Source organism: Mauremys mutica, chromosome 1 (genome assembly GCF_020497125.1).
Source record: "Mauremys mutica isolate MM-2020 ecotype Southern chromosome 1, ASM2049712v1, whole genome shotgun sequence".
NCBI lineage: Eukaryota > Metazoa > Chordata > Testudines > Geoemydidae > Mauremys > Mauremys mutica.
In genome coordinates this window covers 83059099-83074998 of record NC_059072.1, presented here as the reverse complement: position 1 = coordinate 83074998, position 15900 = coordinate 83059099, and the positions used below count along the sequence as shown (strand labels likewise).

Here is a 15900-nt window from a genome sequence, read left to right as displayed (position 1 = left end):
AACAGTGGCTTAGTGGTCCGCCACTGGGTCAACATGGAAATCTGGCCGCAACAGGCTGGTCGGCTTGCAGTCAGTAACACAGCCAAACCCTATTCGGCTTCCCTGGGCTCCTTCCTACACTCCCTTCAGGGGAGTACCTGGGTTCCAGGGTCATCATTTGTCTCACTGGGGTAAATGGCTAGTGGCAGCCCCAACAGCTCCTTTGTGTCCCCAGTGTCTGGCAGCTCCGGCAGTCCCTCTGGGTCTCTAGTGCTGTAGCAGCCTCCATCGGGTCTGAGCTCCAGCAGTGACGGGGAGACGCCCTGCTCCTCTGGCAGCTCTCCTCCAACTGAGCTGGAGGGCCTGCCTTTTATATTTCCAGTTCCTGTCCTGCCCCTCTGCCTTCCAGCGGGGCGGTGGCGGGTGTCCCAGCTCTGCCCACCAGGGGGCGGTCGTGGCCCTTTCCCCATCTGTCAGGGAGGGGGGCCATGCCCCCTCGCTACATCCCGCTATTCCTCCCCCCAGCTTCCCCCCCCCCGGCTACAGTTTCCAACTCAGGGTCAAGTCACATTAGCAGAGATGTAGAGAAATATGCCCAGGTGCTCCCCACATTCTTTGGATAAATGGAGCACTTGGGTCTGCAGCATAGTCAGTTGGAAGGGAAATCAGAAAATGCTTTGGAGAGCAAGCAGGCCAGACTTATGTTTAACTCTCCCATTCCCTCTGATAGAGAATCCCCAGGCTACTGGTGATGGGGGGAGAATGCAATCATTGGTAGTAATTATGTGAATGGAAACAGGGCATGTAATGTGGCAAACTGCCAATTAAACATGTTTGCCACTTGGCATCTGCCCACTATGGTTCCATCCCTGAAAAAGAAGATCCTTGTGGCTTTTAAAAGCTCTGTTTTTGTCTTTGAGTAAAATGAAGCTTTTGATGCTTCAAGAATAATTGTGATGGCATCCTAAAACGTGCAACATCATGTGGCAAATCAAGCAAAGGAACTATCTTCACCATAGGGAAAAATAAATAAAAATACTTAGCTCTCTACCCTGCTATCCAAATAGTAACTAATGAATGCTCAAAATATCTCTATAGAGTAGAGTAGGGAACATTACTGTCCCTAAGTTACCGATAAAGAAAGAAAATGCAGCAGAATTATGTGATTTGCCTAAAGACACATAAGTAAGTGCCAGAATTAGGATGAGAAATCAGGAATTCCTGACTCTCACTCTCATGTTCAAGCCAATATTTTATTTTATTTTATTTCAATTTATATCAATAGATTCAAAACAGCATCTAGATGCATTTTTCAAACTTTTAAAAATAAAATCAATTGGAAGTAAAACTAGAAGGTACTCCACATCCCACAAACAAAAAATAATCAGCCACAGTAAAATCAAACCCAATATAAACATCAGATCCTATCATGCCTCTGCTTCCCCAGCAGCCCTGGCTAAGAGATGGGCCTTGCAGTGTGCCCTAAAAGTAATCATATTCAAGCTATTTCCAGTCAGAGTGGATGAGAGGGGAGAATAGGTCTAAAAGCTGAGATTCCCCCGTCACAGTTCAGGTAACTAAATCTGTGTTCCCCCTCTTTGGTCCCTTAAGGACACCTGCTCTAGACTCCCTGTTCCTTAGCCACCACTTCTCTTGGATGGAGACCTGTGTCTCTCTCCCTCCTGACTGGGGTTTTTCCCCAGGCTGCCCAGTTCCCTGCCTATGCTGTGATACTTCCAGCAAACCAGACTGCTTAAACATGCTACCGTCTGTGCTTTGCTTTCTCTTCAAAGGCTATGAACAGCATAATCACCAGGAGTTTTATGTTACCACCCAGATCTTTATACGCAAGCACATTTATTCTTAAGGTAAAAGCATTACAGAGAAATCACATAAAAACAATAGAAGTTCCTATAAGAATGTTAAAAGATTACCAGAGGTCACCTACCAGTCTTATGAGGCCCTAATAGGTCAAGTCCCTCAAGGGACTGGGGCCCTGCCTCAGACAGAAGGTCCTGTCCATTTGCTAGATAAGGAAGAAAGCCCTAAGTCAATTTAAACTCAGGCTTTTTATCTAAAAGTCCTTTCTTTGCCTGTTGGCCTCTGAAGAATCCAGTTCGACCTGGTATATGTGAACCTCCCCAGGTGGTAGTACCTCTCTGGAGGTGTTACAACCTGAGTGAATCTGCCTAATCACCCTTCACTGCAGTTCATTCCTGGAGGAGCTGTGGTCACATTCCCCTGTGGAATTATATACAGTCCCTGGCCCACAATGATACATACACTTAATACAGTAAGATCTCCCATATCTATCAGACCCCTCACAGAGAATGTCCTCTCTTTTACACCAAGGGTGTCCCCACTCCAATGCTCCACTGATTGCAGCTGTAACAGTATCACACACAGAGAGAGGCAGCCTCTTAAGTATGCAGCATTGAAGCATTTATAGATTCACAGATCTAAACCTTGCATAAAATGGGCATAATAATACTTCTCTACCTCAAAGAGGTGCCAGGGAGATAAATTCACTGATGTGTGTGAGATGCTCAGATGATAAGAACATACATATGCATATACATAAAACAAAAAACTCCTCTAAAAACACAGAATCAGAGTGATGTAATGGTACACCTGCCAATAAAAAAACCAACAATTATTTTGTCTGTCTCTACAGCTGAAATTTTCATGAATCAGATTTTGCCTGACTGCTCAATGCCTAGCATGAGCAAGCTTTAATTAGAATCTAACCTTCATGAGCACCACATTTATCCACAAATTGTAAAACTAAAAAAGAAATCATAGATGATAAAATTATGAAAAGGCTCTTAAGATTGCTAAGGGCACTAAAGGTCAGACAACATTAAACAGACACATGGATGGAAGCACAGAAATCTTGGAGAAACATTAATAGGTATTTTTCTACTATTTCTGGTTTTGCATGAGAAACAAGGAAAAATACAAGTTAACTTAAGGAAAGATTCAGGAGGAAATTACAGGCCATTTAAGGTAACCCAGTAATATCCAGAGTTGAGATTGCATGCACTAGAAGTAAGTGCTTAGCAATAGTAAAGCACAACTCTGCACCAAAGGATTAACATAAGTTGCAAGAAAGGTTTAACAACTATTTTAAGAAGACCAAAACAAGCATTTGGAAAGGACCTACTTGACTGGAGATTGGCTTGGAAACTGGCTAAAGGACAGGGAAAATAAAGAGCATTTTTTTTCTTGCTACCAACAAAGTAAAAAAGAGGTTTGAATTCAACATTTAAAGACATTTTTCCAGACGTACAGTTGTTTCTGTAAATGAAAGCAAATTGTGATTGCTCTAGTTAAGTGAGGCATTTGAGCTAATAAACAGTAGCAGATGGCAACTATGCTGTGGTTTAAGACAGAGGTGTATGCAAAATAATGTTTCTTGCGTCAAAGAACAGAAAGAACCTGGGAAAAGGAAAGTTACCACATACAGCACATAGTTTTTACTCCAGCTCTACATGTATCTCAAATCTCTGTCTTGTCAGTGTTCTGTATGTAGTACTTTTCCATTTACTACACTGCGTGAAAAACTGAGATAGAATATTGTTCATTAAAAGGGAACTGGCAAAATTATATTTGCCACTGAAACTGCCCACCAGTCTAGCATTCTTCCCCTGTCTCTCAGACTACAAAATGCAATAGACATGGAGAAATTAGACTAGGCCATTTTACTGAAAATGTTCTGTCCATCTTTTCCTTTGTTCTTCTGTGCTAAGAGTCTTTTCATTTGCTCCTTTAATAGGGTCTCCACTGCTAAAGTTTCCTCTTAGCTATTTGATGTCTTTTACAAGATTGTACAGTCACCTCTTGGGCTAGCATCGTCAGCCCCTGGACATTTTACTAATATGCCCTTTTCTCTCTGCTGGCACTCCTTTTACTTCTCTGTCCAGAGCTCTGTATTCTTCTTGCCACTTGCTTGTCTCCTCATGTCTTAGCATTTAACAGTTTTTGGGTTGTTGTACACTTCTCTTTCCTACTGGCAGCCAAGTAGCATCACTAATCCAGTCTTCCCTTTTAGAGTTCATTGTTATTAGAAGTGTCTTGGCACTTTCCAGACAGCACACTCTGATGCTCTATGGGAAATCATCAATGTCTTAGTTCTCTTCAGTTAACGCCATTAAAACACTGAACCTGTTCTTCAGTTCAAGCTGAAAAACACTTTTTGTCAGGGCCATCCCTACCCATACACAAAATACGTGGCAGTGCAGGGCACCAGGAAATTTGGTGCACCACATTTCCTGGTGCCCTGTGCAGCTGTGTGCTGCTCCAGCCCCTGCTCCACCTTTTCTCCATGGCCCCCGCCCCTGCTCCGCCCCAGCCCCACCTCTTCCCATCCCTGCTCTGCCCCCACTCCACCTCTTCCCCAAAGCCCTTGCTCCTGTTCTGCCCCAGTCCTGCCCACACTCCACCCGTTCCCCAAAGCCCCACCCCTGCTCCGCCCCAGTCCCACCCCCACTCCACCCTTTCCCCAAAGCCCATGCCCCTGGTCCACCCCCACTCCCCTGAGGACTGCTGCAGGGGAGGGGCCTGCACTCACCGCGTGGTAAGTGGAGCGACCTGGCCCCCGCCTGCTCCGCTTCCCTGGCTCCCAGCCTCGTCGCTGGTGAGTGCTGGGGGGTGGTTCCCCCTGCCCCACCCCAAGGCTGGGAGTCAGGGGAGTGGAACAGGCTGGGGCCAGGGGGCTGTTTCCCCCCAGCCTCTCCCCCCATGGAGGCCTGGGACCCCACACAGCCCCCCCATGGGGGAGCTGCATACGGAACCAAAATGGCTAGGGACGGCCTTGCTTTTTGTGTTTCAGTCTTTTAATTGTGCGCTGTTGATGCACAGTTGTCTTTTAACTTTCTTCATCCTCTGTAACTTGACCTTCAATTAAGTGATACAAAGGTTATGGTCACTGCCCATGTCTGCTCCCCTGTATGCACGTATGAGCTGCAAAACATTTTTCTAAATACAGAAATGATCTATCTGGTTCTTTGTAGTATCATCTGGGGAGAATCATGTTGGACTTTAGTAGGAAAATATTGTTCCACCTATCATTGGGTAGTTTACACTGTAAATTTCTACTTTGTATTGAAATCACCCATAGTCACTATGATGTCATGTTTTGGGACCTTTGTTAACACATTCTGTAACAAATCATGAAAAGCATTTTTTTCCTCATCTTGCTTTTTGTTGGTTAGCGCATAGCACTGTATGACTGATAGTTTGAATAATCGAGTCTGAAAGCAAGCTCTAATAATACTTCCATTGACTGATTCCCACTCAGTCGGTGTCTGATCTGCTTCATTCAACATCAAGATTGCTACAACAGCTTCATGTCTATCATCCACATTCTCGAAGATGATGGTGTTATTTGTTCCTCTGAAGTGTCGTTTTTTCAGCCCTATCCATCTACACTCACTGATTCCAAGGACATCAAGATGGTATCTATCCATTTCTTTAATTACTTGGCCAGTTTTAGTAGCTTCATACATTGTTCTCACAGTCCAAAGTCCTATTTTCATTATTGATATGACCTTGAGCAAGGCACTTTTCATGACATGGGCTTCCTTATGGATTTGACCAATCCCCATCATATTCTTCACATGAAGCTGATCTCTTGTTCAAGCCTAAAAGACCAAGCCCGAGCAAATTACTAGAAATATATGATGAAGACCTATTCCTAGAGCTGCCTATTGATTTAGGAGATATTACAATGGGAATAAGTTAGAAAAGCCATCAGTAAACTCAAAAATGGGAAAGCAGCAGAAGAGGATAATAATAGTGGAGAGATGCTTAAAGCAAGTGATGAAACAGCCCTCCAGATTTTCCTTGTGTTTCTGGGCAGAATATGGAATGGAGAAAAAGAACCCAACCCAGCAAAGAGAGGCTTATAGTAAAATTGCCAAAGTAAGGTGACCTAAACAACTGCAGTAACTGGAGATGCATCAAAAGAAGTGGATTTTTTACCCACGAAAGCTTATGCCCAAATAAATCTGTTAGTCTTTAAGGTGCCACCAGACTCCCTGTTGTTTTTGTGATACAGACCAGCACAGCTACCCCCTGATACTAGTAACTGGAGAGGAATCCCATTACTCTTAGTGCCTGGGAAAATCATGTGCAACATCATCCTGGAATGAATCAAGAACCAAATAGCTCTTCAACTTAGAGAGAAACAAGCATATTTTAGACCCCTGAGATCAGGTGCAGGCCATATTGTTGTTCTCAGACATATTACAGAGCAAAGTATGGAGTGGCAAGCACAGCTTGTTATCAATTTTATACATTTCCACAAGGCTTTTGACAGCGTACAGAGAGATTGTATTATGTCCCCACTATTGTTTGCACTGGTCATTGACTATATTATGAAAGTAACTGCAGAAGGCAACTGAAGAATTTAATGGACACATATAAAGCACAATTGGATGACAACATATTTGCTGAGGACACTGTCCATCTTAGTTCAACCCATCAGTTAATCAAAGAAAATACTCAGCTTTTGGCTGATATGGTCAAACAAGTTGGCTTGTTCATCAACAAGGGGAAGACAAAATATATGGCTAAAGCAGGGGTCCCCAACGCGGTGCCCACGGGCGCCATCTTAATGCACCCGCGTCCTGGCCCCCGGGAGAGCACCCGCCGAAATGCCATCGAATTTCAGCGGCATTTCGGCGGAGACGCCTCTCGATGACGACGCTTGTCGTTGACAAGTGACGTCATCAAGAGGCGTCGCTCCCGAATTTCGGCGGGGACGTTTCTCGATGACGTTGCTTGTCGATGGCAAGCGACGTCATCGAGAGGCGTCGCCGCCGAAATGTCGCCAAAATTCGGCGACATTTCAGCGGGTGCTCCACCGCCGCAGTGGTCCTTCGGCAGGCGCCCGCCAGCCAAAAAGGTTGGGGACCACTGGGCTAAAGTAACCACTAGAGTGGATGAAGAAACACTAGAAGTAAGTCATATTAGTTATATAGGTTGTGAGATGTGCAAAGATGGTGACACCATGCCAGTTGTCACACAATGAATATCAAAAGCAGCAAACAATTTTCATAAACTTGAAAAGATTTGGAGAAGTAGCATGATTAGTACTGGCATAAAAGTATGAATTTATAACACTAAAATCATGTCCTCCTTTATGCAGCAGAGTCATGGAAATCTACAATGTAAATTGATATACTCAACTCATTCCAAAGTAACTGTCTGAGGAAGATGTTAAGAATCCATTGGAAAGAGTTTCTTTCAATAGCAGAAATTCTAAACAGAGCAAACCAAACTAAGGCATCAAACATGGTAAGACGACAATGGACATATTTAGGACAGACTTTAAGGATGCCACCAATGTGACGTCCATGGTAAGTGATAATATGCACATCCACCTGGAAAAAGAGAAAAAGGATGAGCTAAAGCAAGGGTGGGCAAACTACGGCCTGCAGGCCGGATCCGGCCTGTCAGGGCTTTGGATCTGGCCCACAGGATTGCCACTCCCATGGTGCCATGGGCCCCACACCACTGCTGGAAGCGGCCGGCACCACATCCCTGCAGTCCCTGGGAGATGGGGGGCAGAGGGCTCCATGCGCTGCCTTCGCCTCCAAACACTGCCCCCCGCAGCTCCCATTGGCCGGGATCAGGGAACTGCGGCCAATGGGCGCTTCGGGGAAGGTACCTACAGGGGAAGGCAGAGCACGGAGCCCTCTGCACCCCATCCCCCAGGGGCTGCAAGGACGTGGTGCCGGCCGCTTCTGGGAGTGGCGTGAGGCCAGGACAGGCAGGGAGCCGGTCTTAGCCCTGCTCTGTGCCACTGCCACCCTGGAACCGCTCCAGGTAAGCAGTGCTGGGCCAGAGCCCGCACCCCGAACCCCTTGGGCATCCCGTACCCCAATTCCCTGCCCTGAGCCCCCTGCCTGCACCCCAACCCCATGCCACACCCCGCATCCCTCCTGCACCCCAATCCCCTGCCCTGATCCCACTGCCGCATCCCTCCTGCACCCCAACCCCCTGCCCTGAGCCCCCTCCTGCAGTCCACATCCTCTCCCGCACCCCACACTCCTTCCCGCACCCCAACTCCCTGCCCCAGTCCTACATTCATAGCCCTGCATGCAATTTGCCCACCCAGATGTGGTCCTTGGGTCAAAAAGTTTGCCCACCCCTGAGCTAGAGAAATACTATGCAGAACAATGAAGAAAGAAGCCAAATCCAGCAACGTGACACTCAGAAGCCTGAACAAACCAACACAGGACTGAAATAAATGGTGGAAACTGGGGAACCTGAGGGTGTGGGAGGATAAAGAAAAGGAGAATATGAGTTTTCTAGGGCTGCAGGCATAATCAGCCACCAAGAGGTTCTAGAACTGTCAAACAGTGCTATAGAATTTAGTCTAAGATTAGATAAGTATTATCAATGGAGGGGACGCTCACTATTAGTCGCATTTATAATTCAGAATTCTCTCTGATCGCCACAGTTCATACTTCTGGCTTTCTATTGGGGATTGCTTGGATGCAATGGCTGCTGATGAGTATCTTCATAAATCACATGGCCTTCATCTAGTTTTCCTAGATCTAATAAAATGTGACCAAAATTAACATATCCAGGATGTTTTATTTGGAAACTACTGGATGTATTTCACTCTTATGCGGTAGGCCTACTTCTCATAACATTGCTGCTCCTCTGTGTTCAGGGATAAGGCTTCCAAGAGCCAATCATTTTCAGTGATGCCTTGCAGGACCTTTCTCTTTCTTGTCGGTAAAGTAGACTTGATTGTTCAAAATATTCAGTCTGCTATCATAAAGCTTTGTTTTCCATTTAGTAGGATGCTGTTGGTTGACCGGTCCATGTTAGACCTCACACTCCTATTGGACAGGGCTAATTTGTTTCAAAGAAAGGTCATTCATTTTGATAGTAATCTGCATCTTCCAACTGTCTGCTCTTCCACACTTGAAGTCTTCAGTTCCAAAGTTTGTGTTTCCTTTTTTCACTTTTCAAACCCACAGATTCCATCAAATACTATTCTGGGATCAGGCTCAAGTTTGTGTAATTTTCTGTTTTAAATATATGTTTAACTCTGGGCCAGACTGAGTGAACCTGGAGCAGGGTATTGGAACATTCTAACAAAAGTTATCGGTCTCTCACTTCCCCTTCTATTTCCAATCACACAAACCAACTCAGCCTCCCATGTAGTACTGCACAAACCATTTCCCTTCCCTTTTCTGATAGCATAATGGCCACACGGCAACAGCAGCAAATGCATACTTGAAAAACCAAGAAAGTATTAGATTAGCTTTCATTGAGAGCTCAGTACCTACGTCTCTTAGGTGCTTTTTGAAATCTCACCCTTAATATAGTGTTAAACATCTTTCAATGTATTTTAGAGCTAGAAATAAGGAGGAGAACCAATGCCATGGAACTAGCCACTTCTCTGTGGACCACTAGCATTTGGTGCATGGATCACAGTTGGGAAACCTCTGATCTAGACAGTTAATAATTTTAGCTATAACATATAAAACCTATCTTTATCACAGAACATTAAATGTGCAGCACCAAATATTTGTTACAAATCAGTAAAAACCCCAAGGATTCATAGCACACAGGAAACAGAACATGTTTACCTTTTTGCGATCATCTTTTTTTAAAAAAAAGGATATCTTGGTAATTCAGCGATAAGTGCAAAATGGTAAGAACGTTGTATTTGTTTTGATGAATGTAACAAATCTATGCATAGAGGAAAGTTCTGACACCACCACCCTGGAATTTTATGATTTAACTAAGTTTCATAGGGACCTTGTTTTTATTAAGGCAACTAATTAAAATCCACCACACTACAACTTTACTAATTTGCAGTTAATGACAGGAAAGCCCACAGTGAATTACTGAATTTTGAGGATTATTGAGTAAGCAAGCACAATAAAATCACAGGTATCCAGCATCACAAAATTTCCTGTGTACTGTTGATAAATCTAATCTAGTTTTAAATATTTATTTCAATACCTCATCGTGTACTTGCAAATGTTCTATAGTATAATTTTTAATAAGAATAACTTGAAGTATCACGAGCTTGGCTATTAGATCACTGCTATGAAGCAGAAGGTATCAGATTGGTGAAACGTGGGTTAATTCACATCTACTGTGTTTTGAAACTGTGTTAATAATAATTTTGTTTTTTCTGCCCATTTTTATCTGTGTAGGTACTTATATCACCACCATCACTGGAGTATCTAAGAGACTCCATTTAGCATCCTTCCATAAGAAGAATGTTGTGAGTTCTTTCAAAACATTTCAGTATTTGAAGGAAAAGCAGCTTGGCAAACATACCACTGGTTTGAATTCGGTCACTTGCCACAGAAGCCAGTCTTCATTTAGTGTATACAGGGCTTTGCAAGTTATTACATCTACCGGCCCTTTGTTTATCCTCTGGTTGAGGGCGGTCACAAGCTTATAGAATGGTTCTCCAACTGTCTCCTAAGAAATAAGACCAAACACAAACAAGCAACAGCTTTAGTTCTTTCTTCTGCATTCCCATTGGAACTCTAGTGGGACACCAACAATTTGAAGCCAGTCAAACTAACTTCCTTTTTAGCCAAGTTGCTCAGCTGTCCTGCAATTAAAAATACTTTCTGTGCAGGTTGATCTGTTCTTTCGTAACTCCCCACCCAACTCCTGTTTCTCTTACTCAAATGGGAAGAGCCACCTGGGGCTCCTGCCATGGCAGTTCAGAGCCCCATGCTGGGCACAGGCAGGCAGCTAGTGGAGAAAGCCTGCCTCCCCTGCCTCGTCTGGCCTGGCTTAGCTCGCCTCTGGAGCTCTCAGAGGGACCTGTCATCTTCTCTCAGACATCACTCACTCCCCAACCCTGTGTAGGTCACTCTACCATCCCAAGCTACCATTGCTCCTCAGCCCCATGAAGAGGACTGGGATGTAAAGAACAGGTTTTCTCTGACTGTCCCCTCGCTCTGTACTTGGGTCCCAGGAAAGTTGCCAGCTTCGAACTACCCTGCTGCTGTATTTTGCAGCCCCTAGGGCAAAGCATGTGAGCTCCCTGCAAAACAGGGCACAGGAGAGATGTCATCATATTAGTGCACAAAACAGGAAGTACAACCTCAAACAACAAAATTGTCTGCACACAAAACGCAACCAAATGGACTAAATTAAACAGACTAAAATGAGAGGGATCATTTCCCCCCAACCTCTTACAGTTCTATTAATCATAGGTGTTAGCTGTAACAACAATAGGCAAAAAAAATTCAAACAGAAGTGAGGTTTTCAAAATGACAGCCTCCCTTTAAACTCTCTCAAAGCATAGCTCTAGAATAGCTTTTGAGGAGGAGGATACACATTGCATTCTAACCACAATGTGAAACTTCTGCCATGATAAGAAAATATCTGATGGGGTTTGGATGATAATCTGTGAAGTAACAGAAGAAAATGTCAGAGTTTCAAAATTACCTGAAGTCCAACCCAAGTACAGATTGTTAGCATCATTTATACAGTTGCTCTTTTCTTACCTTTGCATAATGACAGCTCTCTATATAAGTGATCAGGATAGTAATAGGATAGAAAGTTACTGATCAGGATAGAAAGTTAGGTTTCATGCACAAACAGATCTCTCATGAGTTCTGCATGGAAGAAGTCAGCATGTGCTATGTTGAAAATATTCCTTATTCTAGTGTCTAAGGTGGTGGAAAGATGTCAAACTTACCCGAAGAAAACCAGAAAGGCAAACAGACATCCAATTTGTCAGCAGTTTTTCTACGACAGATTCTGTGCGCCTTAGCATGAGCTTAGGTTGCGTATTGCTAGACTGCTCCATCAAGTCCCTGGTCAAGACTTCTAGAATATGGGTTAGGTAGACTAGTTTACTTTGTAGTGCAATAGTCAAGAAGGATGCAAACAAGCACCTATTTACAAAAAACGAAAAAGTTATAGCTAAAAGGTCTGGAATTTGCTTTTCAAATCTATGACAATAGAAAGGTGATCCTAAGCCTTTCATAACAGCTTACTGTGAAATTAGTTCAAATAAACATACACCTTTCAGTTATGCCTATATGCTGAACCTTCATTTTTTAGGTACACCAAACACACACTAAAGTCTATAAAATTTAAAGTACACAGGATCATCCCATCCAGCAATTTAAAAAAAATGTATTTTGTGTATCTGAATAGTTTCCATTTCAATGAAAGAAAAGTTCCAAATTATAAAGCAAGAACTGCTTGCTCTGAGGTGAAGTATTTTGCTAGTTCAGTGTCTATAGGCATCTATAAATCTGCTGATCTCTTTTTAATGGCTTGTTTCAGGCGAAGAACAAGGAAAAATACTTTGGAAAAGCTTAAATTTGCTTTGTATGTAGTGAAAACTAGATGTGTGTGTCATAATCCATGTCATTTTTCTCTTAATTCTATGTCTTGAAGATTATAAGGCAAAATCATACTATACCTGTCTTTCACAGAGAAATTTTTCTGTTTTTCAAGGGTGTGAATGAGAGTAACAAGAAAATCCTTGTTACAAATTAAAGCATGCAACATGGTGAGGCTTTCATCCTTTTGCCTGGGGTCTCTGCTCTGGAACAGTTAAACAAAAATAAGGCAAACTGTAGTTGGGTATGACAGGTCCTTAATTCTTAGAAATGAGGGTAAGCAACACACAAGATGAAATCTTGGAACTAATGAAATCAATAGGAGTTTTGCTATTCATGTCAGTGGGGCCAGGATTTCACCCATAGCATATCTGTACACACACACACACACACACACACACATACACACTTTATATACAGGCAATACTACCTACAGTTAAAGTTGTCTGATACGTCCCATTATAAGATCCTGTTTTCATATATACATATATGTTACTACATTATATACATAAAGCCATGTAACTTTTCCCCACATGGGAAGGAATGTAGAGAAAATTTAATCTGACTGATCATTTGGAAGGTGCTCAGATTCTATGGTGATGACCATGATCACACGTACGGGTATGGCTACACTGGCGATTTGCAGCGCTGGAAAGCCTCCACCAGCGCTGCAATTAGTAAGTGGCCACACCTGCAGGGCACTTCCAGCGCTGCAACTCCCTGGCTGCAGCGCTGGCCGTACACCTCACTCAGCATGGGGAATAAGGATTCCAGCGCTGGTGCTGCAGCGCTGGTCATCAAGTGTGGCCACACACCAGCGCTGTGATTGGCCTCCAGGGAATAAGGTGTATCCCAGAATGCTTTTATAAATTACTCTCTTTGTTTTGTTATGCAGCCTTTCTTTGTTTTGTTGTGAACGAGCTCCGATCGGAGCTCCGTTCTGTACCTGGCTGTAAACAATCAAATGAGAGGCAGGCAGGGAGGGAGAGTGAATGAAACAGAACGGAGCCGTTTGAACTGCTTATCTAAAAAAACAAACACTGATCACAGCAAACAGGAGCTATCTATACCTGGCTGTGAACGATCAAATGAGAGGCAGGCAGGAAGAGTGAATGAAACAGAACGGAGCCGATCGCTCCGTTGAACTGCTTATCTAAAAAAACAAACACTGATCACAGCAAACAGGCAGGCTGTTTGCAATTAGAGTTAAGACTAAGGGCTCATGAACATTTTGTGATTTTTCCAATCCAGGAAGCTAACACTCAGTGTTGGCTCCAAAAATCCACTCTCTCTATCTTCCCCGCTCCCTGTCACAGTACACCACCCTCCACCCCCCTCTTTTGAAAAGCACGTTGGTGCACTTGAATGCTGGGATAGCTGCCCATAATGCAGCACTCCCAACAGCGCTGCAAATGCTCCAAATGTGGCCACACACCAGCGCTGGTAGCTGTGAGTGTGGCCACACACCAGCGCTGCTCCTACACAGCTGGATGACCAGCGCTGCAAACTACCAGCGCTGCAAACCGTAAGTGTAGCCATACCCGTAGACAGAAAAGAATAACCACTAAATAAAAGTAAAATTACATTACATAGACTTACCCGTGACACATTAGTGTGCATGTCTTCAATGAAAATGGATGCAAAGCCGCCTGACTAAAATAAAAGACAGGTGATGTATTACTGTTAGAAATATCAAAGGCTAAGCATGTACCCAAGGCAACAGACTTTGCTGACTAAAGATGATTTGGGCTTCTAAATGCACCTGCAATTTATGTATTCTGTGATTTCTGCAAAAGTTCTGGGATGTAACATAAAGGAAAACTGCAAAGAGAAACTCAGGATTAAGCTAGGCCAGATTTACTGGTATGCTGCTGAATGCCCTCACTCCCAGCTGTGGAGGTCAGTCACCGCAGCCATGTTCATATATGCCATAGGAAAGACTGTTTATTATCATCACACAAAAATCTGCTGCTTTTCCAGGTATGTGAGGACACCCCAGAATGCATTACTCCCGGATGTCACTATACCAATAGTATGACTCTTCTGGATGTCTGGGACCCCTGGGCTTAGCCAAATTTAGAGTTTTTCTCTGCAGTTATTATTACTGCTGACACTTTTAATACACTTACTAACAATGGATCTCAAAGTTCATGAATTAAGTCTGCCACAACCCTTTGAGGCAAGTCCGTATTATTAAACCACAGAGGAGCCATAGGGGACACTGGGTCCCACTGACCCCTGACCAGCACTGTGCTGCAAGCCTTGTTAGCAGTTAGCCGAAGTTTTCCAAGGGCAAATCTTAAAAGACCCCAGTTTCCTAGCAGCAGGGAGTACCAGGCCTTCACAGAGCCTGTATTTCTCCCAATCAGTATGTTTGGCCTCCAAACTCATTCAGAGGCACTTAATAGACTTTTCTGTTGGCATTTACTGTTATCCACTTTTTCACTGACACAGAGAATTCTTCCTGTGTGTTCTATCTTGCCACTCCTCCTGCTCCTGTCCCCTGATCCTTATCCCAACTTTTCCTCCCACTCTTTCCTCTTCCACATGCCTATTAGCCTTTGTAGTTCTCCTTCTCCATTAGCCTCTCCCTCCATCCTCGCCCTTCCATTTCCATCGCCTCTCTTCCATAAGCACCCCCACACAACACCAAAACACATACACACACACACACACAATGTGGTAAAGGTAAAAAACAATTACACAAAGCAGACATGGTTAAGATTAAACAAAACAGTTCAGGAAAAGGATAGAGACAGAGAAGGAAAGCATGAAAACCTGGGTAAAAATTAGGGTTAAATATAGAGAAATGTAATAAGGTTTTTAATATACATATATAAATAACAAAACACAAGCAGAAGTTAAAATACCAGAGTTAATAATGAAAATCAAAGCCATGGTTGCTAGATACGGGATTAAGTAACAAAACATGGGAAGTTGAAATGGTCATATAATATATTTTTAAATACATGAGATAAGTGTGGCGTATGCTAGTTGTCACCCTGACCACTTTGATAGCAAATGACACATTATAAACCCCATCCTGTTTGTTTCATAAGAGAGTTAAGATTTTTGATGAGGAGTAAGCAGAAAGAACAGATGAACTCCTAAAAATAATGATAATATTGTCATGTTAATATTCCTGGTAAAAAAAGAAAACAAAAGTAAACCATGCAGAATTTATAGCAACAGGAGCCCTATTATGATCTCCCAGTTGCAGCTTGGGTAAGTCCACTGATTTTGGTGGAGTTATTCCTGATTTACTCTGGTATAAATGAGATCTATATCAGATTTGGAAAGTTTTATTGTTATTCATATTTAATATTCACATTATAGTGTCAATTTTGGGACCCCATTGTATTAGGCACTATACAAACCATCTAGGGCCATCTTCTCCTTTGAGCCAGCTATACAACAAAATATTTTCTGTGTAAGTATTTGTTTTTGAAAAGCAGTTGTTCATATTGATACTCTTAGAAGATTAGTATGTGTACTAAAAACTCATGGGCTTTGGTTAGTCTCATAATATAACTTTGAAAGATATTTGAGACTGGTATTTTCTTCCCCA

At 43.2% G+C, this 15900-nt stretch overlaps 1 protein-coding gene across 1 annotated transcript in view; it reads right to left on the bottom strand.

Moving 5' to 3' along the window:
* The window catches only part of PLXNC1 (plexin C1), an 86116-nt gene that overhangs the window by 21402 nt on the left and 48814 nt on the right, over positions 1 to 15900 (bottom strand). Inside the window, exons 17-20 of the mRNA XM_045000887.1 lie at positions 13932 to 13985; positions 12413 to 12537; positions 11678 to 11876; positions 10294 to 10440 (exon numbers count right to left, since the gene is read on the bottom strand). Of these exons, the coding sequence (XP_044856822.1) occupies positions 10294 to 10440; positions 11678 to 11876; positions 12413 to 12537; positions 13932 to 13985 (525 nt within the window). The remainder of the gene's footprint in view (positions 1 to 10293; positions 10441 to 11677; positions 11877 to 12412; positions 12538 to 13931; positions 13986 to 15900) is intronic.